This window comes from Carassius carassius, chromosome 5, assembly GCF_963082965.1.
Source record: "Carassius carassius chromosome 5, fCarCar2.1, whole genome shotgun sequence".
Classification (NCBI taxonomy): domain Eukaryota; kingdom Metazoa; phylum Chordata; class Actinopteri; order Cypriniformes; family Cyprinidae; genus Carassius; species Carassius carassius.
In genome coordinates this window covers 30525235-30546981 of record NC_081759.1, presented here as the reverse complement: position 1 = coordinate 30546981, position 21747 = coordinate 30525235, and the positions used below count along the sequence as shown (strand labels likewise).

At 39.4% G+C, this 21747-nt stretch overlaps 1 protein-coding gene across 1 annotated transcript in view; it reads right to left on the bottom strand.

Annotated features, from left to right (window-relative positions):
• Window positions 1-20695, bottom strand: part of fibcd1b (fibrinogen C domain containing 1b) — a 75669-nt gene extending 54974 nt beyond the window's left edge. Inside the window, exon 1 of the mRNA XM_059550573.1 lies at window positions 20163-20695. Coding sequence (XP_059406556.1) covers window positions 20163-20234 — 72 coding nt within the window. The 5' untranslated portion in view covers window positions 20235-20695. The remainder of the gene's footprint in view (window positions 1-20162) is intronic.
• Between the last annotated feature and the right edge of the window lie 1052 nt (window positions 20696-21747).

Sequence of the window (21747 nt, the reverse complement as noted above, 5' to 3'; positions counted from 1 at the left end):
GGGAGCCTCTCGCCCTTCATCTCTGCCGGTCCCAGAGCCCGCTACTGCAAGCGCTGTCCAAAGCGCTGTCCCAGAGCCCGCTACTGCAAGCGCTCTCCCAGGTGCTGTCCCAGAGCCCGCTACTGTAAGCGCTGTCCCAGGTGCTGTCCCAGAGCCCGCTATCGTGAGCGCCGTACCCCAGTCGGCTGCCGTGAGCGTCATACCCCAGTCGGCTGCCGAGAGCGCCGAACCCCAGTCGGCTGCCGTGAGCGCCGAACCCCAGTCAGCTGCCGTGAGCGCCGAACCCCAGTCAGCTGCCGTGAGCGCCGAACCCCAGTCAGCTGCCGTGAGCGCCGAACCCCAGTCAGCTGCCGTGAGCGCTGTTCCAGAGACTGCTACAGATAACGCTACTGACAACGCTGTTTCCAAGGCGGAGATGTGGAGCGTGGGTTCTGAGTCAGATTCTGTGAGCTCCATTCCTCTCTCCGCTCCTCGGCCGCCTGCTACACCCCAGTCATGTGTCCTGTTGTGTCCCCTGCTGTTTCCCCGGTCGGGCTTCCTGTTTCTTCGCCCTCTGTACCCCTGTGCGTTTCCCCGGTCACCCCTGTCACCACATCACCCCGGACTGTTTCTCCCAAGACTGTTCCTTATGTGTCCCCATCGAAGTCTGCCCGGACCCCTCGCCATCAGCCATCGTCCTGTCCACCCAAGACCCCCAGTCCACTTGTTCACCCTGGACTGCCCCCTATGAACTTTGTTGTACCCCCGCCCCCCCTCCCGTGTTTGTTATTTTTGTTGTTTAATCCAAACCCTGTTGTCGTGTTTTCGTGTCTGCCTTTATTGCTATTTGTCATGTATTGTTGGTTTGTGTCTCTGTCTCAGTCAGTCATGTCCCGTGTTTGATGTTCCCTTGAGGAGCGTCTGGAAGCCGCTCCTTAAGGGAGGGGTTCTGTCATGATTCTGCCTTCGTGTCCTGATTTTCCTGGTCTTGGGGCAGGATCATGACAGGCCCATGTTTTATGTGCAAGCACATGGCCATTTGTTTGGGCCATGTGCTTGCGTTGTCTTGTCACCTTACCCCGCCCCCTTGTCATCATCTCGTAATCATTTGATTGTTGCTTTCACCTGTGTCACCTGTTCCTGATTAGTTTGCTCCCCATTTAATCTCCTCATGTTCTCTGTCCTGTGTCGGTACATTGTCTAACCTTGAGCTGTCCGTGAGTAAGCCTGTCGAGAGTCTTGTCATGTTAATAGTTTGTTCCTGTTTCTGTTGTAGTCTAGTTTGTCAAGTGTTAGTCTAGTTTAGTCATCCTTCGTCTGTCTAGCCCTTGTTTTGCCCCCTCGTGGGTTTTGTTTTTCCTGTTATTTGTTCATTAAACTGTGTTGCTGTGACAACTGTCTGCAATTGAGTTCATCCCTCCACCACCCATCCTGACAGAGGGCCCTTGAAAAGTCTGGAATATATATTTTCAAGGATGGGGGCATTAGGACTGTCTATGCATAGGGCCCGGGATCTTGAGCAGTTCCCCTGATGACACCAGTTAGCTATGAGATGAAGAAAGGAAGAAACAGAGGAAGTGATGAAACAGAGGGTGCATGTGGACAACAGAGAGCCTGAGGAGACTGTACTACCCATACTAACTTCAGAGTATTTTAACAGCCAAAACATTGCTGTTTTCAGTACTAACTATAAGAGAGACAAAAAAGACAAAGAGAGAAAACCGTAAGTGAAACAGAAAGAAAAAATAAATGTAACTTTATGAGTTTGTGTTACTCATATTGTTGCAGTTTTCACCCAGTGGATAAGTAAAAATCAGTCTTGGCAAGCTTTTCTTGGAAAATATTTTTTGGGAGCGTGTCTAGAAACAACATCATCTGTTAACAAAAAGTTTATCTGGCAAGAACAGGTGGCCAAATGCTTGGATTTTGATCACTAATACTACAACAACATGTACACTGTGTTACAATATTACAATTTAAAAGTACATGTTATACTTGTTACGTGTTATAGTATTACAATTTTACACACCAACACCTGTATTGCAGGTTTGTTTTGCTATGCCACTATATCCAAAAAACAGCCTCAGTGGTCGGCTTTTAAAATTCTTATTATACATTTTTCATATACATGTAGGCTCATATTAAATTCCAAATGATAAGCCAAATCCATTTTATTTTAAAATTGACATAAGACGTACTATTGAGTGAGGACACACTACAGTAAATTGGTTACGAATGACAGAAATAATGTTAAAATGTAAAAAAAAAGAATTCAGATTTGCCATTACAGGTACACACACACACCCCTCACAATATTGCCTTTTCTACTTGGTGAACATAAGACACTTCTTTCAAAAACAGTAAAAAAGAATCTTACTAGGCAACAAAAACACAAATTGAAAACATTCTTCATTTTCAGACAGTGCTTTTAGGAATTTAAGAGATTAAGATAAGACAGAAGCCTAATTCATTATTTGTAATATGTTTAATGCAAAAAATTTACTGAACTCAAGAATTAATACATTCTTCCCTGTAATTCTAATTAAATACACATCTAAGCTATAGAGCTTCTGACAGCAAACCAATATTCAATCCATCTTTTGCATATGTCACAAAGACAGACAAAAACAAAAACTCAATATTGCTGTACACTAACCCATCTCTCTACTTCAATATCATTGTTTTTTTATAGTCATAGACACACCTTGATGTTTTCAACAATCTCAACTAGGGCCATGACAAAGAAACAAAATTGCACATTGCACAGATATCCCCTAGTGAGGAAGACGAATGGATTTTTCAACCAATGCTCCTCTTGTATATATCTCCGCTCATACATAGGAGATTTCCTATGAATAATGCATGTAATAACATAAGAATCAATAGCATCTGACCAAGAAGATGAACTCTCTATCACTCGCTTTATCTTTCTATCTCTTCTCTCAATTTCATTTGCTCCAGTTCACCCGTCCTTCCCTTCTTTACCTGAGTATTCCGAGCAAAAGACTGGAAAGGTTTTGCTAACATGTACCCCAAAGGGATAGCAAAACCTGAAATCACCAACACTGTATGGTCCACATGAGGAAAACATATTTAACATACTAAATAATGTTTTAATTAAACTCTAAACATGCAAATAAGTTTGTGTGAGGGTTAGCTTTAAGGTTAAGAGATTGAAAATATAATTTGCTTAGATAAAAAAAAAACAGAAATTAATGGAAAGACTCCACCATGATTGGAAAACAAACGTGTATGTGTACAGCTGGGTGTGCTCCTTCAACACCAATCAACCCCAAATGCTATCGAGTGATGCCCATTACAAATATGAGATAGAAGGGCGAGGCAAGGACAGCATACACAAACAAACATAAGAAGGTCCACCAGTAAGACGCTGGGAGGCAATGGAGGCCAAAGGCACATGTAAACTGAAGCAGTCCAAGGGGTAGAACTAGGGGTATCTTGAAGCACAAATGGCTAAACTGGATTGTCCTGGTTTTCTCTTGCAATCAATATGATTTATTTACTTTGGAAGAAAAAGAGAATACTTCACTCCATTATAGGGACATACTCGATCGGACTCAATTAAAAAGCCTGTGGATTTTAGATCAATGCAAGGCATAGTTATGTCCATATAAGACGTTGTTATTGGAAATATGTAAGAAATTATTGACAAACTGTAAACACCATGAATGCAGCGGGACAAAAAAATTATAGGCTTGTGTGAGATGTATTTTCTGTCTAAAGTTGTGTTTCAAATAATGATTGCTTGATGTGGTTTCAAAACTGCAGTTAGCTTTGTGATCTTTAAACTAATATTGCTGAATGACAGCTGGCCTCGATCTGAACTGAGAGACCTCACAAAGTACTCGCTAGACCACAGTGGTGCATTTCAGCCCACAGAGATACCAAAGATTTCCTGCTCATCATATAATCTCATCTAGTTAAGGTTATAAAACAGACAGTTAATGCTAATGATATTTCACAAGGTCCGACTTAATATTTGAGAATGATAAAGTAATGCAATTTGAATTGCAGCTCACAACAGAATATTGACTTGAGGTTCACCTCTCAGATATAATAATGTAAAAGACAGTTGAATATAATTAAAAAATTTAGGAAACAATTTCCGATTGAGCTACTTGATTGAAACATGTTTGTTTCAACATTGAGCTTAAAGGTACAATATGTAAGTTTGGTTTAGCTGCTAGAGGTCGCATGTTCAAAACAATATCTTATGTTATATTATGTTTTAAATAAGGGTGAGTAAATGATTACAATTCATTTTGGGGCAAACTTTAATTTTCAGACTTGCAGGGATGACAAAAGTACATTGTATATTTTTGGCTAAAAATGAGTTTTGTGCAAAAGTCAGCAAATGTCTGGACAAACTAAAACCTAAAATAGATTTTCAATTTTTATTTTTTAGTTTTAGATTAAGTAGGTTTGATGTTTAAAAGATTTTTTTAGGAGAAATATCATGCCAAAATGGTAAGTAAAGATAATCTATGGTATCTCCGATGTCATGATGACTAATGCACAGAACTACAGAGTTCAAAAGTCTCTGTGAAAGGCCATCCTTAAAAATATTTTGGTTTGCAGTAACAGTAATAAAATAAAAAAAAGGGTCGGTAGGTCGGTCTATATATTTTTTTTCAAGTTTCAATGTAAAAAAAAAGGAACATTTTGGTGATGGTGATGACGTAGGTATGAATTTAAACAAATTAGCATATTGTGACGTCACTGACTGGGTCTTCAACACGTGCCTTTGGGATCATAATTGCAAACCTCATTTTGATGCAGGCTATATAGACCACAAACAAATTAAAATCTGTGTCAAAAACATGTTTATTGCATGAATTTCAGGTGAGAAGAAAAAAAATGAGGTACTGTTATACTGTTTTACTTGCATCCACCATATTGTATCAATGCAACCTACAAATGAGAGACCGTTTACTTTGCTTTCTTGGGTTGTAACTTTTGTGAAAGAAATCCTGTTTGATTTGAGTGACAAGTTTTCATTGAATCGATTGTAAAATCGATTTTGCATGTCTAAATAAGTTTTATACAGCAAATAAGACCAAATATAGGTAAATCCACGGACAACAGGCAGGACGAATGCAAAGACCAATATTTCTGATGATTTATTGGCGTGACGTTACGTGCACAATGACAAACAGGAGTGCAACATTCTCGAAAAACAATAAGCAGAGTGGACTGCCATAATGCAAAACATTTACTGCAGGCTTCAACATGGCTATGTTTACGATTAGAAATGTCAACAACAACAAAAAATCGCATAGGCGATTCTAGGGCTGTCAAAAAAAATATTGAATTTCGAATATTCGTCGAATTTAAAATAAAAATCCACATTTTAGGTGTGCATTAAGGAAGCTGCCTTATGAGCCCCCCGGTACTTCACAGTCCGTGTTCCATTCCATCTCGCTTCGTGCACAGCCGTGTCTACACAATTTTCAAAGGCGGACGAGCTCGACATGCAGTAGCTGCTGTCTCATCTTTCACCTCGTGTACGCTCACCGTCCCCGCGGTCTCAAAAAATGCATAATGCAGACAGTGTGCGGTCGGCCGAAGTATACTTGATCTTTATCAGTGGCGCACGAGATGCGATGACGATGTATGTGGCATTGCATTATAAGGTTATGTTAGCCTATCCAGTTGAAGCCACTACAAAAAAAAAAAAAGAAAAAAAAGAAGAGAACATCAATGTGGAGAAGATTTTGTTTACATCAAAACTGAAACCAAGCCGAAACCAGAACGCATATTTCGCGCATTTTCTAGAGGGACTCGCATCTCGCACAAGAAAGCTGCATGTTTAGAAAGACATGTAAAATTAATGTATTTTATTTAATGGTCTAAAAATATCTCGAGACTTTATGTTGGGTTTTTGTTCCCCATCCTACTGCATCTCATCTTTTTAAATGAAAAAAATGTATTCTGTGTGACTGGTTTTCCGCCCTTTTTATTTATTTCACAATGCATGCATGACGCTGTTTTGTTTATAGTTCTTTAAGCAACTTAATTAATAATAATTGGTTCATAAAAATAATTGTAAATATTATGTTGTTTTTTTAAAGTCATGTATTCTAATGCTTTGAATAAACATGCAGTAATATTTTGCTCGATGCGCTATCTTGAGGCCTCAGAAGAGAAGCAAAAAGCTTTTCTTCACCCTAACTGAAATTATGCATTTTAAATTCTAATACAATTCGAATTTTTTAATCATATTTAAGTAAAAATTTGAATTTCGTTTTTCAGCTTTTTTGACAGCCCTAGGCGATTCTAGACTGAATCTGTCTGAATACCGGCAGAATTCACATTTCTGTTGTAAAAAGAGAAACATTGTGCAGAAGTAGGCCTATTATTTGCTGTTATGCGTGTGTGTCCGAAGCTGCAGTTGCTGTGTGACGCGTGTTCCAAAAAAAAAAAACGACCGCTCCGAGAGAAGGTCGTTAAAATCAGTTTCCTATTTTAGTTTTCGAAACTTGTGTTGGTTGGTCCAATCGATTCGTGCAATAGATTTTCAAACATAAAGTGACAGTCGACACGGACACGGTTTTAGACTAGATGGGAGAAGGGAGGGGAAAAGATCTGTGCACTGTTTTCCAGAACTTCGTGCCAAGTTAAAGCGGTGTCGAGCTGTTTTAATGCATTTTTTAGATGCATTATGGTGCCCGAACCCGTATGACTTTGAACAGTGACCGCAAACATTTTGTTTACTGCAGCCGCAGCCATCATTACCAAGCACGAACCGTTGACTCTGACAATGAATGAGAGGAGACGAAGCGAACGCACAGGCCATAGTGTGACATCCGTTAACCAATAGTGTAAACATAGATGACGTCACAGGTTTTTTTTTAATTAAGGAAGATAGCCTTCGTTTGTATGTAGGCCTAGGAAATTTATATTAAAAAAATTTGAGTCGGTCCTAAATTGACAGGGTCGGTCGGGTTACGGCAAACAAGAATATTTTTAAGGATGGCCTAACCCACACAATACTTAACATGCAATTACTCCAGCAATAAACCTAGAAAGCCCAAAAATGCTTCCAAGAGACAATTGCTTGAATAAATGGCTCAAATCCCTTGACACCAAATACATAATACCCAACTTTCAGCACAAAACCACAAAGTCTTTGGTACAGAAAATACAGTCAAGGGGGAAAAAAACACAAGCTCTCTGAATACAAGTGGATTGAGAAAAGAGGCTTTCACACTTTCAAGTGAACAACAAAGCTTAATTGTCACTTTAAAATTCAATATTGTAGCTTTCACGTATGTTCTTTTCTCACCCATCCGTCATTCTACTCTGTCTCTACCACTCACCCATCCATCACAGCTTACTTTCTCTCACTCTCTCCAATACTGAGCATCAGAGAGGACGCCTACCTAACAGTGGGTGGATAAGAGAACTCTGTGTGTGTGTTTTAGAGTAGCTACTAACCTCCAAAGCTGTGCATTGATTCACATGCCATCAGAAACTCTTTTCAGGGCAATGCGGGTGGCTAGGCCCCTCCGGACCCAATTGGAAGGCAGGGATTTTGGAGTATACTATGGTATCACATCACTAAAAATAAAATTACCTCATTGTGTCATTCATTAAATTTAGGTCTCTTGAAGAAAATAGCTGGACCAGGACAACAGACCTTAATTGTCTCATTTTTTTCAACAGCAAGCATTTTTTTTTTTTTGCAAGGTAGTGATTATGGAGATTGTGGTGAAAGCTTCTAAAAAATCTAAATATTCTCTCTCTCTCTCTCTCTCTCTCTCTCTCTCAAGAGGCTGTCATATTTGGCAACGGTGAGTAATTCAGCCTCTCAGTTGTTTAACAATGCAATTGATAATTTGTGGCATAACAAAAACTGTAATTGAATGCGTGCTTACACTTTGTTTTCAAACATCCTTGCAATAGACTCTTATCCCTATGACACAAATCAGTTTTTATCAATTCAATATACCTTATACTGAAAAGAGAAAACTCCTATTTCCTGTTAGAAAAAAGCTAAACATTTCACAAGTTGAGTTCACACCAATGCTCAGAAGTAACTACAATTCCAGTGACGATACAACAGAACAAACAGTTGTAAATTGGTAATTGTGTCTCTTGTTTTAAAGTGTTATCACTGTACAGGTGACACTCTGTTGCACGATGCTGTAATGAGATGAGTGTTTTAACAGGTAAAAAAAAAAAAAAAGAGATATACATAACACACAACCTATGATGTTTGAGCTATGTTTGAGCTTAATTAGGATCTTTGCTATAATTTGCTCTCAGGCCATTCCACATAGGTGTTTAAACTTTCATCTATTTGCACATCTATGAAAGGGAAAACTTTGTGTTGGACTTCACATTTGTTAACAAATAACAAATCGTTTGTGAATACAGAATACAAGCTTTATCATTAAAATGCTCTTATGTGCCGTCATGTAAGAAGTGGCTTGCTTCACATCCATACAATAATAATTTAATAACAAATAACTATTAAAATAGTAAATCCTGCATTCATTAACCTGCTTGAATTCTGAACATTTGTGTCTTTTTCAGAACAGCATGTGCATCATTCAGAATCTAATTAAGAAATTTCAGTTCAATAAGGGTTGCAAGCATGATGCAAAATGTAAGCGGAATCAAAACTGTAATTAGTATTAAATAATAACAATAAAGCAAAGTTTGTCAAGACAAACAGTGAATGTTGGCATGACAAAGCATGACTTTTTTCATGTATAAAAGAGCATGAGATGCAGAATAAAATGTAGAATATAATCTTTAAATTGTTACATTTATTTTTAAACTCAAACTGATTACATACATATATTACATAACTGATCTATAGGCAGACAGCTAGGCATAGATAGATAGATAGATAGATAGATAGATAGATAGATAGATAGATAGATAGATAGATAGATAGATAGATAGATAGATAGATAGATAGATAGATAGATAGATAGATCTTCCCACTAAGTGACTCAAGTGAAGAGATAAATGCTCAACACTATGCCAAGGAACTTACAAAATGATACTTATTTGCCTTTAATTAAAGATTATATGTCTAGGGAAACAAATGTGTCTGCCATTTAATAAATGTCCAACATAAAGATTCTGTTGGTAATTAATACTCAGTGTGGTTCTGGGAGTTGTCCCAGATTGTATTTTTTAGACAACATGGCTGGATTAAAATTGTTGACAATTAAACAAACCCCAGTAGACTTTTAGGCTAAAGGTAAATTTAAGCCCAAAAACCTGGTATGACTTGGCAGGTGACATTCCTCTCACAATGTCAGTTTGGGTTAAAATCATAGTTTTAAGTGATGTGCTTGCCATGTTAAACTATGACCCTGGCATGTTGCCTGCTCAGTGCTGACAAGCCACTTGTATGATGCATCTGTTTCCATGGAAACTATTAAATATACTTTTATATGTAAATACAGTTTTTCAAAACATGAGATCTTTTTTGTTTTACATAAAAAAGAAAGTAATTTAGGTTTGGAAAAAACACAAGGGTTAGTAAATGATTTCCCTGCTGAACTTTTGACCTCTTCATTATTGGCCCAAGAAAGAATTTTTTTTTTCATAATGCTACAATAATGATGAGCTATGAATTTTATAAAAATACAACAGCATTTTCAGTTGCTGTTATTGCATAGTTTGTTTCACTAATGAACCTCCTCCTTTAACCCCCTCTTTGTAACAATCAAACAAATGTTAAAATGTCTTACAAATCTAACAACGGTCATCTACAATTTATGCAAACCTCATTTTGAGCCTGTTTAAAGTGAGTTAGCCCAAAACTCATTATTACTTTGTGGCAATTATCACCATCTATTCAGAATGTTTCAAAATTAAACTTTAACAAGAGCTGCTCTAATTTAGTGAATTACTCAGAAGAGCTAATGATAAAATTGCCATTCGGCTTTCCTTGCCTCTAATTGGGCTCATTTGAAAGCCTGATAGTATCTCCACAGTGGCTTTAATGTGGAGCACCTTTAAAGCACACTTCATTTGCTGCTATTGCTGAGGCTTTGTGCATTTAAATTTGCCTTACATATCCATTATTACGCCACTGGTTTTAAAACACCTTTAAAACACAAAACATCATTATATAATACTAATGCAGGACTCATATAAAATCATTACTTTGATTACAGTTTGACAGGTAGGCCACAATACAATTATTTTTCTCTCTAAAGTTTTCGATCATCCGTTTGTGTATTTCTCTATACATCTTAGCTTAAATTTTGAGTGATAGATCTCCTAACCTATCAATCACAGTAGCACTCTGAGACCATAGCCATATCTGAGACACATAGACTCATTATAAAGTACACCTGTGGCCCAGAGTCATTCAGATGGAGAAAGTCATTATGCTTCTCAAATACTGCTTCAGGTCTGCACCAAACTTTTGCTCAGTCAGCGCAAGAATACTGCAGACGAATGGATTTCTGCTCACTGTTTAAAATATGATTCCCATTGTATCATGTGACATTGGTTTTATTATGCATAGTGAAAGCATGAAGGGGAACAGAGACAGTTATTCTTCCCAAACGCAGAGAAAAGTTTCCTTGTGCTATAAAAAATATATCTCATAGAAGCCATTTATTTTGGTTCTCTCTCTCTCTCTCTCTCTTTTTCAAAGCACTGGTGTGCTCAGTTGGATACTAACTGGAATGTTGTGTCTGTAGGCATCAGTATTAAAATGCTGGATAATACAAATAAACAAACAATTACATTACATGTCAAAAGATTGTAATACAATTTTTGTAATGCTTTTGAAAGAAGTCTCTTATGCTCACCAAAGCTGCATTTATTTGATTTCAAATATATATATATTATAATGTAGTTTATTCCAGTGAAGGTAATGCTGGATTTCTAGGAATCATTACTCTGTTCTGTAGTTCCAGATGATCCTTCAGAAATCATTCTTGTGGCATCTGCAAAACATTACATTTTACAGTGCTATTAAAGGATTAAGGTCATCTAAATGTACAAAATAGGGGAAATAAGCAAGGATAACTAAAACCAAAGTGGTTAATTAAAAAGCTCTACTATCATCCGATAACCAATATGGTGCTTAAGTGTCTTGTAATAAAAGTTTAGCAAAGTAAAATGGCTTTTTGAACTTAGGTTCTTAGGGTAAAAATTACTGTATGGATCCATTTGCAACTGTGGTTTGTCAAATCAGCTAACAGTTACGGTATCAATAATAGAAATAAAAACTGTCATAACCAAACTGTCATAAAGAAAGCAATGAAAATACAGGTTGCCTGGAAATTACAAATAATGCACATACTGTACACCAGCGGGAATGACTTTAGAGTGTAAATGGACCTGCATTTCTACAGTCCACTTACAGTAACTACACTTAAACCGATCTCACTTGCCCTCAGTAGTTTCAACACCACTAATGTTGGTCCCACTTTCATTGATTTATACAAGCTGGAGAACCAGAGGGAGTGTATATAAAATGGCCTCTTAAACAGTAGATTGTTTTTCAGGGATTAGTTCTAGAGTTCAGTGTGGTAAAAACACACAGTGCTTCATGGTTTCTGGTAGAGTCACCTCCCTTAATTCTCGATTCTTTGCATATAAGCAGTTACTGGTCATAAATTCACATGTTTTATTTATTTAATCCTCTGGCCTCTCTCTCAATGCCTCTTATCCAGTTCTCTTACCTCACTCCATCCCTCTGCACTGCCTTAAAATGAGGCAATCTTGCAGCTATCCATTCTCAGCTCTTCTGACTGATTTGACATGTAAATAATTTAGCATTTGAATAACTTCTTAAATTCATTTATCAATCTGCCCCCTCTCTCCTTCCCTCGCTGCCTCCCTCCTTCGTTCCATCCCTTCTTTCCCCTCCCCTGTATGTTGTGCAGAGGAATTGATCTGTGTTCGCTAGATTGAGTTTAGATGCAGTGTAAATAATTCATACGCTGGATTACTGTTACCGTGGGCCTGGATCTTTAGTGTGAAACCTGCAATGTGTGTCTCTTTCTCCCTCCTTCGCGTTTCGAATCTTTCACTCAATCTGTCAGTTTATTGGTTTTTTCAAAAACGGTGTGTGAAACTATTGCCATTAGCAACCCTAATAGCTGCCGCCCCCGTACAGTCATCATCTGACAGACTGTTTGTGTGTGTCTGCGTGCCTTTAGTCCTCAGGATGCGAGATGTGGTTACAGACTGGTAAATCTTGAGAAGGTGAACTGTCTCTTGATCTTTCCCCCCTCCTTTAATCTCAATCTCTTGGCTGTAATTAGTTCAGTGATTAACCTTGACATTTCTGATCACATCATTTCGCCTTAATGATGCTATTACCACTCAGTGTTAAATCAACTCACACATCCACATCCCAATATACTGCACACATAAGCATAAACATATACAAACACAGAGCAGAAGGGCAAAGTGATGCTAAATAATGTCATTAATCAACAACCTAATGCACAAAAGCCAGTTTAGCGTATGACTTCAGAAATTTACCAAGACCTAAGAATGTCACTGTGACGAGTGGGGCGGGGCCGAGAGACGTGGGAACAGGAGCGAGGCCGGTTGGAGTGATTGGAGATGAGCGACAACTGTTCGAACCCACCGGTCTCGAGTCCCACGGAGGAGATGGAAGGATGTAAAACTGGAGCGACGACAGTGAAGGACGAGAGAGGACCAGGCATGGGTTTTAGTTTGTGTTTGCTTTTTATTTGTGCGCAACAGTCGTCCGCGAGGGGCTGTTGCGCTGTTTTGTGTTTATTTTGATTATTAAAACTTTCATTTTGATTGTCTGCCAGTTCCCGCCTCCTTCTTCCCGAAGATTACGGAGTTTAATCCGTTACAGTGGTGCCGAAGCCTGGGAGAAGGAGGGACGTGCTGCTGAAGATCCCTTGCCGCTGTGGTGAATCCGCGGTGCCATCGAGCAGCAGTCAGTGCCGTTCGCCAGGGGGCCGGAGCCTGCTGCCTCCGTGAAGGAATCTGGAGGAGCAGGGAATGGGGGACTCCTGCCGGCTGCCCAAAACCGGAGGAGCCGTCGCCGTCCATCGGGCGGTGGAGGAGTGTCGTGCCGTCCGCCGAGGGCCGTCCAGTGCCACCACCAGGCACCGCGGAGGAGATCACCCAGCTGGTGGAGGGCCGAGCAGCAGTGCGTCTGGGAACCGGAATTTTTTTTTTCTCCTCCCCTCTCTCGTCTCTGTTGCTCCTCCTTCCATCTCCTTTTCTCTCGCCTTGTCTGTCTTACCCCCAGGTTCCCGCAGGTCCCCGTGAGCGGTCCCCCCGGAGGGAGGGGGGGGGGGGGTAGAGCGCAGTCTCAAGGGTACCCCCGGCCTGCGAGGGGCGATGGGGGTATTTGACGAGTGGGGCGGGGCCGAGAGACGTGGGAACAGGAGTGAGGCCGGTGGAGTGATTGGAGATGAGCGACACCTGTTCGACCCACCGGTCTCGAGTCCCACGGAGGAGATGGAAGGATATAAAACTGGAGCAACGACAGTGAAGGATGAGAGAGGACCAGGCCTGGGTTTTAGTTTGTGTTTGCTTTTTATTTGTGCGCAACAGTCGTCTGCGAGGGGCTGTTGCGCTGTTTTGTGTTTATTTTGATTATTAAAGCTTTCATTTTGATTGTCTGCCGGTTCCGTCTCCTTCTTCCCGAAGATTACGGAGTTTAATCCGTTACAGTCACACACTTGCTTTGGTTTTGATGCCTTGACTGCCCCCCACCCCTCACCACACACACACACACAAACACACACACACACACACACAGACACACACACACACACACACACACACACACACACACACACACACACACACACACACACACACACACACACACTTATTTCATGAAAACAAAACCTTATATGCAGGAATAATTAAGCGATTTTCTCAATTTCTCTGCACTCTGGACATTCACTTGATTCCAAATGTCTGACTTAAAAACACCTAATCAGTTGACAGGTTAAGGTTCATAAGGGAATTAGGCGGAAAGCCAAAATGACCGTATACAACTATTTGCTGTACAGCACTACACTGAACACTTGAGTTGGTGGCCAACAAGAGCTATATTTATATAAAATAGCATTATTCAAACATTTAGATTTATTTAAAATTAAACTTGATTCAGTATTATTCACTATTAAACTTCTAAACTTCTAAGGCCCTGTTTACACTAGTGTGTTTTCAGTTTAAAACAGCATTTTAAAATGAAAACAATCCTCATCTACATTGGTGTTTTGACTGCGTTTCAGAAACAATCTCCGTCCACACTACAAAACTGAAAACGCAGTTCACTTGACCAATCAGGCATGTACAACCATGTATAAGTAGATGCCCTATTGTTTACATGCCGGATGCTGCTACATGCTTTGAGCGATCGAGTGGGGAATCTATCTACAGTATCTATGGGTACAACTATGAGTATGATGTTATTGTTTAGATGGTCGTCAAGGATATGCAGAGTGAATGTGGGCAGCCATGCTAAAAGTCTCAGTTTTGGTCCATTTACACTGAAATGCAACCCCGAAGTTTTCAAACTAAAACAGGGATTGCAGCATTTTCAAAAGTCTCAGTTTTCAAGGGTCGAAAACACCAGAGTAGTGTAAATGACAGGCGTAACCGTAGCAAAAGTAAAATTAAAATGCACTAGTGTAAACAGCCGAAGTCTCTAAACTGACGAACTAAGTATGCTATCAGCAACCACACATTTTTACTCATCATGAATTTGCAACATTCACTTTTCTACAGAACTACTGCATATATTTCATAAGACTGCACTCCTCAAAACTGTAAATAAATATATATTTTTAACTTAGTTGACTCAGGCAACATGATGCAATGAGTTCTCCAAACAACTTAAGTCTTAAATTTTATTTTTCTCACTAACACCACTTTCTTTAGCCAGTCTGAATTTTAATTCACTAAATGCAAAAAGTCTCACCGAGCAAAAAAAAAATAATAATAATAAAAATACATAAATAAATTGCATTTGTATTTGTATTTGTTTTTCAATATGAAGTGAACTCTGCAATATTTAGCTCTGGAGAGTGAACAAGACAAAGCAAGGTACAAAAAATAGTCTTATAACGATGCATTCAGATATCAAAACAAACACACACTTACACACACACATCTAAATAACCACACATAAACAGTGCCAGTCTTCATCAATATTTAACTCATAGCAATGCCAAATAACTAATAACTAGTGAAAACAAGATATCCACATAAGGTCAACAAACAACAAGCAGTACTGTTGCATGATTTATTCATGGTAGAAACTTGATTGCCCAAATTGTGCTTGAATATTAAGGACGACATTCAAGAGAATATTGTTGGCTACAATATATATTCTTAGTATTAATGATGTAGTGAGAGTATGAGATTACAATCACTGAACTGAAAACTGCATTCAAAAACAAAACTGAACTGAACAAATTTTCATACTGTGCTAGGTAACTCGGAGCAAAGCACAAAGTGTTCACATCAAATGGTGACAGAGAAAACATGTTAACCAGAGACCATATTATTTGTTTTTACATATTAAATGGCTTAAATCATGCAAAGCCGACTCCTGTGGTGATAAAATCCATAGATGGACACACATTTATTAAAACTGGCAATGTACTGTGCTTAGTGTTACTAAACTAATAAATATGCATATAAAAAGGTATATATATATATATATATATATATATATATATATAGTGTGAAATCTTAAATCCTTATACCCAGGATTCAGAGTACACAAGTTAGCATGGTGACACAAGATTATGGTTTAGAATAGCCGTAGGTTAACAATTTCAAGAAAAGCCTAAAAGATTATGTTTTGGTAGTATTTAAGCCACTTATAAGGGTAAGAAGTATGTAAATGTTAAGCAAAAGTGACTCACAGTACAATTATTACAAGGAAGACCACCAAAACAATCTGTTTTTAAATGACAGTGTTGACAGCATATGGATCTTTTGACCAGCTCTGAAGTTTAGCCACAATACCCACATCAGCACTGTGGCTGTACATCCTCTGTCCCAATCCTTTTTTGCTTTCTCTTCCTCTAATTCTAAGAAGATTAGGACTTTTGTTGTTAATGAATGATTCAGTCACTGTGCTGTATTAATTAGTTTCCTATCATTACTGTTTTTAGCCACCAAAGTGTACTCTGTAAGAGTGAGAGCCTATGTGTGTGTTTATGTGTTCATTGAAACATAAAGCATCAAATCATCAGTTGATGAGGATTCTTAATGCATTTGCAAGAACAAACTTTGATTAGTTTAATATACTGTATGACCAGAGTGTGGATAAACAGAAGCAAACGTATCAAAGCACATATTTCAAATCTTACATGAAAGCTTTAAGCCTGCAAGAAAGGACCATCTTAAAACAGATAAATTAGATGTATACACACCGAAAAGCAAAGATTTTTAAGTATACACTGTACAGTGCCCTCTAAAAGTTTGGAAATGTATCAGCATATTATTATTAATATTATTATTGTACAATTACTACAAAATCATGCCTCATTTGCAGCTGTGTTGCTAGATTACAGTTTTCAAAATGACCCACGGTTTTTTTTTTGGGGGGGGGGGTGCTCTACTGTCTGATTGGCAATAAAATTTAGACACAAATAGTTCCGTCAGAACACAGTTTGGAGATGCTCTAAGTCATCACAAGATTATGAAGAATTTATGCTGATATTCTTCAAAACCCCACTTCTCCTGAGATGTTTCCAAACTTTGAAGGGCACTGTACATGGTGAGATGAAAAAATAAAAAATAAATAAGAACATTATTTTTAACTTGATTTACAATAGAATAGGCAGTTCTGAATGTAGTGAGTCATGTTGAAATCCACATAATGAGTGCACCCACTGAAAAAAAGCAAACAAACAGAAAAAAAAGAAACAGAAAGAAATATGCCACTTGCATAGCTTCTCATCTGCGTAGTAAGTGCACTTTCAGCACGCTTAACCCATAAGCATGATTTATGATTCAGCCTAAATTTATAAAAAATTCACCACAGATGTTTATGATTTCTATAAGCACAGCATAGAATGCCATTCTATAATCTTTACAGTGAGTGAACAATGGCTAATGGCTTGAGGCTATTGTCAGATGTGGCAATGAATGTGTAACAGAAAGTGGATGGGAGGGAGAAGAGAAAACAGGTACTAATGCAGCACTAACTGAGTTTCATCAGGGTGCAAAGGCACAATACTCTGCACAGAATGGCCAAGGCAAATCTCTATTCTTCACTGAAGTGCTCTTGGGTGATGTGTCCATAGCTCACGATCCCTACACAATATTTGTGAGAATGCATTAACATGGGAAAGGGTAGATGAGAAAGTGAGACGAGTTCAAGGGAAAGGCAGGACAGGGAAAATAAAAGAAAGAAAACGATCATGCACCCCACCCAGGCCTCTATTGACAAAAACATCAGTGTTTGACCTGATGGAGGGAAAAGAAGTAGGAGACTGACTGACAGGGTGAGGCAGGGTAGGAGACAGATGCTGAGAGAGAGGGACAAAGAGAGCAGAGGAGAAAATGATAGGCAAGAGGAGAATAAGAAAATGAGAAAGGCAAAAAATAAATATTCACAAGGACACATATACAGAAAATACTCTGCCGCACACATACACAGTTAAAGGATGTTAGCAAAATTCAAGAGATGTCACTGTTTCAGTTCATGCATAAACAGGGAATTTGTTTCAACAGCAACACATGCTGTGGAATGCTAATTTCATGCAAAACAACGCACAATCAAATGTATGGGTGTGTTTGCCTTACAACATATCCTAAAGCTAACAGGAATCCCATGAACTCCCTTCCGGTCCAACCTGACATGCCTCTCAACTTATCTCTTGATGTTTCCATCTCCTCCCTTCTTCCCATACAGGGAGAAAGCATTAGTCATTCAAAGATCAATCTGTGAATGGGTGGTGCGATTCATGGCTGCTCTTCCTTTTATATGTATTTTTAACTTACCATTGTAAACTGCCTTCTTTATTACAGTTGTACAGTACATCCTATTATGTTTGTAAATCTGCACATGTTGTTAATGGCCCCTGTATTATTAATGTGAGGTTTATAATTGGTCAGTCTAGTCTGCATAGTGCAGTTGTCTTGCACATTTGCTGATCATTGGTTCAGGGGATTTTGAACCGTTCCTGGAGTCTCACCAGCAGGAATGGTTTTAAAAAAACATTGCTATAGTTCATTTAAGGATCATTATTGTTTTAGTGTTTTAGGAGATCCACAACAGACACCAAGACATATATCAGTTCAACAATCTCATTAGAAATGAGGGAAGTCGTGGCCTAATGGTTAGAGAGTCGGACTCCCAATCGAAAGGTTGTGAGTTCGAGTCCCGGGCTGGCAGGAATTGTGGGTGGGGGGAGTGCATGTACAGTTCTCTCTCCACCTTCAATACCACGACTTAGGTGCCCTTGAGCAAGGCATCGAACCCCCAACTGCTCCCCGGGCGCTGCAGCATAAATGGCTGCCCACTGCTCCGGGTGTGTGCTCACAGTGTGTGTGTGTGTTCACTGCTCTGTGTGTGTGCACTTCGGATGGGTTAAACGCAGAGCACAAATTCTGAGTATGGGTCACCATACTTGGCCGAATGTCACTTCACTTTCACTTCAGAAATAGTATTTTATCCTGAAATAGTAGCCAGAATTTCAATTCACACTTTCTCCTAAAGGGGGAGACCTTTTAAGGATAAGTTTCACTGTGCCATAATGTAGTACTTATCAGCCTATGAGTAAAAAATCTACCACATACTTGTGTGTATGTGTTTGTGTGTTTGTGTGTGTGTGTCTGTGTTTTCATTAGCAGTTCTTGTGGTTATGCTGGTTTTAAACAAACAAAAAAAGGTATATTAAGATATTCATAAATTATGTCCTCCGGATGCAGATTCAACAGGTTCTGTCCATGGTTCTGAATGTGACACATGGCATGTGGTCGTTACTGTCCATGGTGCTGATTTTTAAAACAGACGGGCATGTATGAATGTGCAGTGGAAACACAAGGGACATTAATCATCAGATGTTCCTTGCAACATCATTCTTCTAAATAACTTTTCCAGCTAAAACAAACAAAACACACCGATTTCCAGAGAAACAGTCACTTAAAGTCAATAGTTTAAAATGTGTGGACTGTTGTCAGCAATAATGGATTCAATCAATTCCACTCCACCACTGCAGTTGTGTGTGTGCTGAGAAAATCCATCCTTATTTAATAAAAACTATCTTTTGCCAAATTCAAATGTCAAAAGCTTAAAATAGAACCCAATTTTGTAGCCATTTAAATTGATGTAAAGTCTTAGATGTCTTCTGCACAACATTTAAGCCTAATCAACCTGCAGGATTTTAAAAAAAAAACGAAACAAAACAAAAAAACAAAACACTTGAATAATTACTGCACTGTCTACTCTCCCCCTACAGTCTGTGAAGTTGATTATGTGATGGTGTGGGTGTGTACCCAAGCCTTGAGTATTTATCGAGCTATGCGTTGGTTTTGTTATTGCTTTTGATAGCGTTTGATGCGTTTTGTTTTTCACTGTATTTGAACATGTGTGTCTGTTTTAAGGGTTCTCTATCCACGTCACTGACACAGACAAAACTGAACCCAGATTATAAATCACTACTGTCCATTAAAACATACATTCACCATAAACCAGTTTTACACACTTTTAACACATACACGCGTGTGCCTCATTCTATCTAACCTTGGCTGTGATTTGGGAAACTCACTAAAGTGCCTCTGTGGCTTATCAACACACACACACACACACACACACACACAGAGAGAGAGTGTAGTATTGTCATTCCCAACACAACATCAATGGCACAACCAAAAAATTAATCCATTCATTAAATATAAAAATTCCCCTCCCTCCTCTGCCACTAAACCTACACCAGCACTTAGTGCCAAATCCACAGACAAGCTGCATGCAATTCGCGTGACTGGCGCCCTTTTCTTCGGCTACCGCATAACGCGGAACAAAACAGCCACTTTCTGCCGCGATCATGATCTACGGGCGCGCTTATGCGGAGTGACAGGAACAAGCCGCGCTCAACTCATTATGCTCTCTCTGTACCCCCACACGCACATAGATGAGTAGGTATTGTGTCTCATCCTAAAACTACATTCAGTATATTTTACGAAGTGTAAGCGAGTGGGAGACGCACCTGATTTTTGCCCCGCTGTCCGTCTTCGAGTTCCGGTGAGCTGTTCATGATTCCCCATCGATCATTGAGCATTCTCCGGAGAAGAACAAACCTTAAACCGCCTGTCAGTTACAGGCGGTGGGGGGAAACAAGACACTTTGTCGTTCAGTTGTTTTCCTGATAAGTTATTCCATGGAAATAGGTAAATAACCTTTGGGGGAAAAGAAGAAAAAAAGAGTGAGGAGAGTGCGTGAGATCGAGAAGACACTGATCTACTCCGGGACCACACTGACTAATTCTGGTCTAAAAGGGGCGGCGAAGACTCTCGAACCACACACATCGTAATATCATACGTAGCCTACTGGATAAGGAAAATAATAATAAATAAATAAAACTCCTCAAATTTCCATAAGCAGTTCTTCAAAGTATTTTTCTTTCCTTCTGGGGCACTGAATAAAATCTTCAGATATTCCACACTAAGTAACAGGGGGGAAACACGGTACGATTTTAGTCGACGCACGCGTGTATATATCCAAACCAACGTAACTCAAAACACACAAAAAATGTGTCTGTCCAAAACTGGCATTCAGTCCCGAAGAGTCGTTTAAAAGTGATACAACTTTGTATTCCTGAGCTGTAAACGGGATGGACAGATTGTGGCGGTAAAGATGCTGTGATTTGAGGAGGGAATTCAATCCGTTTCCCAGGGTGTCGTAGTTTACCGGACAGTGGGCGAGGGATGTCTCGTTTTGACAAGACTAGCGCGGCAGAGCAGACGGGGTTCCTACTCGCAAGCCAAGCTCATCGCTGTCCGTTAAGCGCGTTCCCGGTGCGCGCTCAGTTTCGCTCCCAGACAACGTCGGCACTGATACGACTTTTCCACACCCCTGTCTAGTTTAAGAAACTCCCACTCCGCTCTCAGTAGCCCAACATGCAGTTAAAGGACCCGTCACGAAGGACTGGGTGAGCAATGGAAGTCAAATTGAATTCGAGGACGCAATACAATAACTGAAGTTGTTTTTAAAATGAGCAGTTCGTTTTATAAGCCTCATCAAATTGATACTTGAAGCGCGCAGTTTGAGCCAACCGAGACCGTTATGATTCTCGGAGCACAGATGTTTTTGTCATGTTATCCATTAAATATTCTACCCTCGCCAGTTGCTGGTGATTACATCTGACAGCACAGAGATTAATCAGGCGATCATCTCAGTGTCAGTCAGTTTAGCAACAATTAAATTTTCCACACAATTACTGAAAACACACAAGTGAAATCCACGTGATAAAAGGGTCAGTTGCACCCAATGCAATAATGAGATGATTATGCCCAAGTGCCCCATATGGAAACATTGGGGTCAGGACCGTCACTAGCGGGAAGAAAGGTAATGATGATTCTATGCGTCCCCAGAGGGGCCCAGATATTTCAAATGAGGCCCTGCATAACCTAACTACAGCACTGACTGTGGTGACCCCATAATTTTTTTTTATTAGACATAAACAATTAAAGGTTTCAGAAGAGAACAACCTTTATTAGTTGTGCCACTGGCCCACTCAGATTGATGGCTGGCTCACCCAATATAACGAGGAAAGAAGAAAAAATCTGCATACA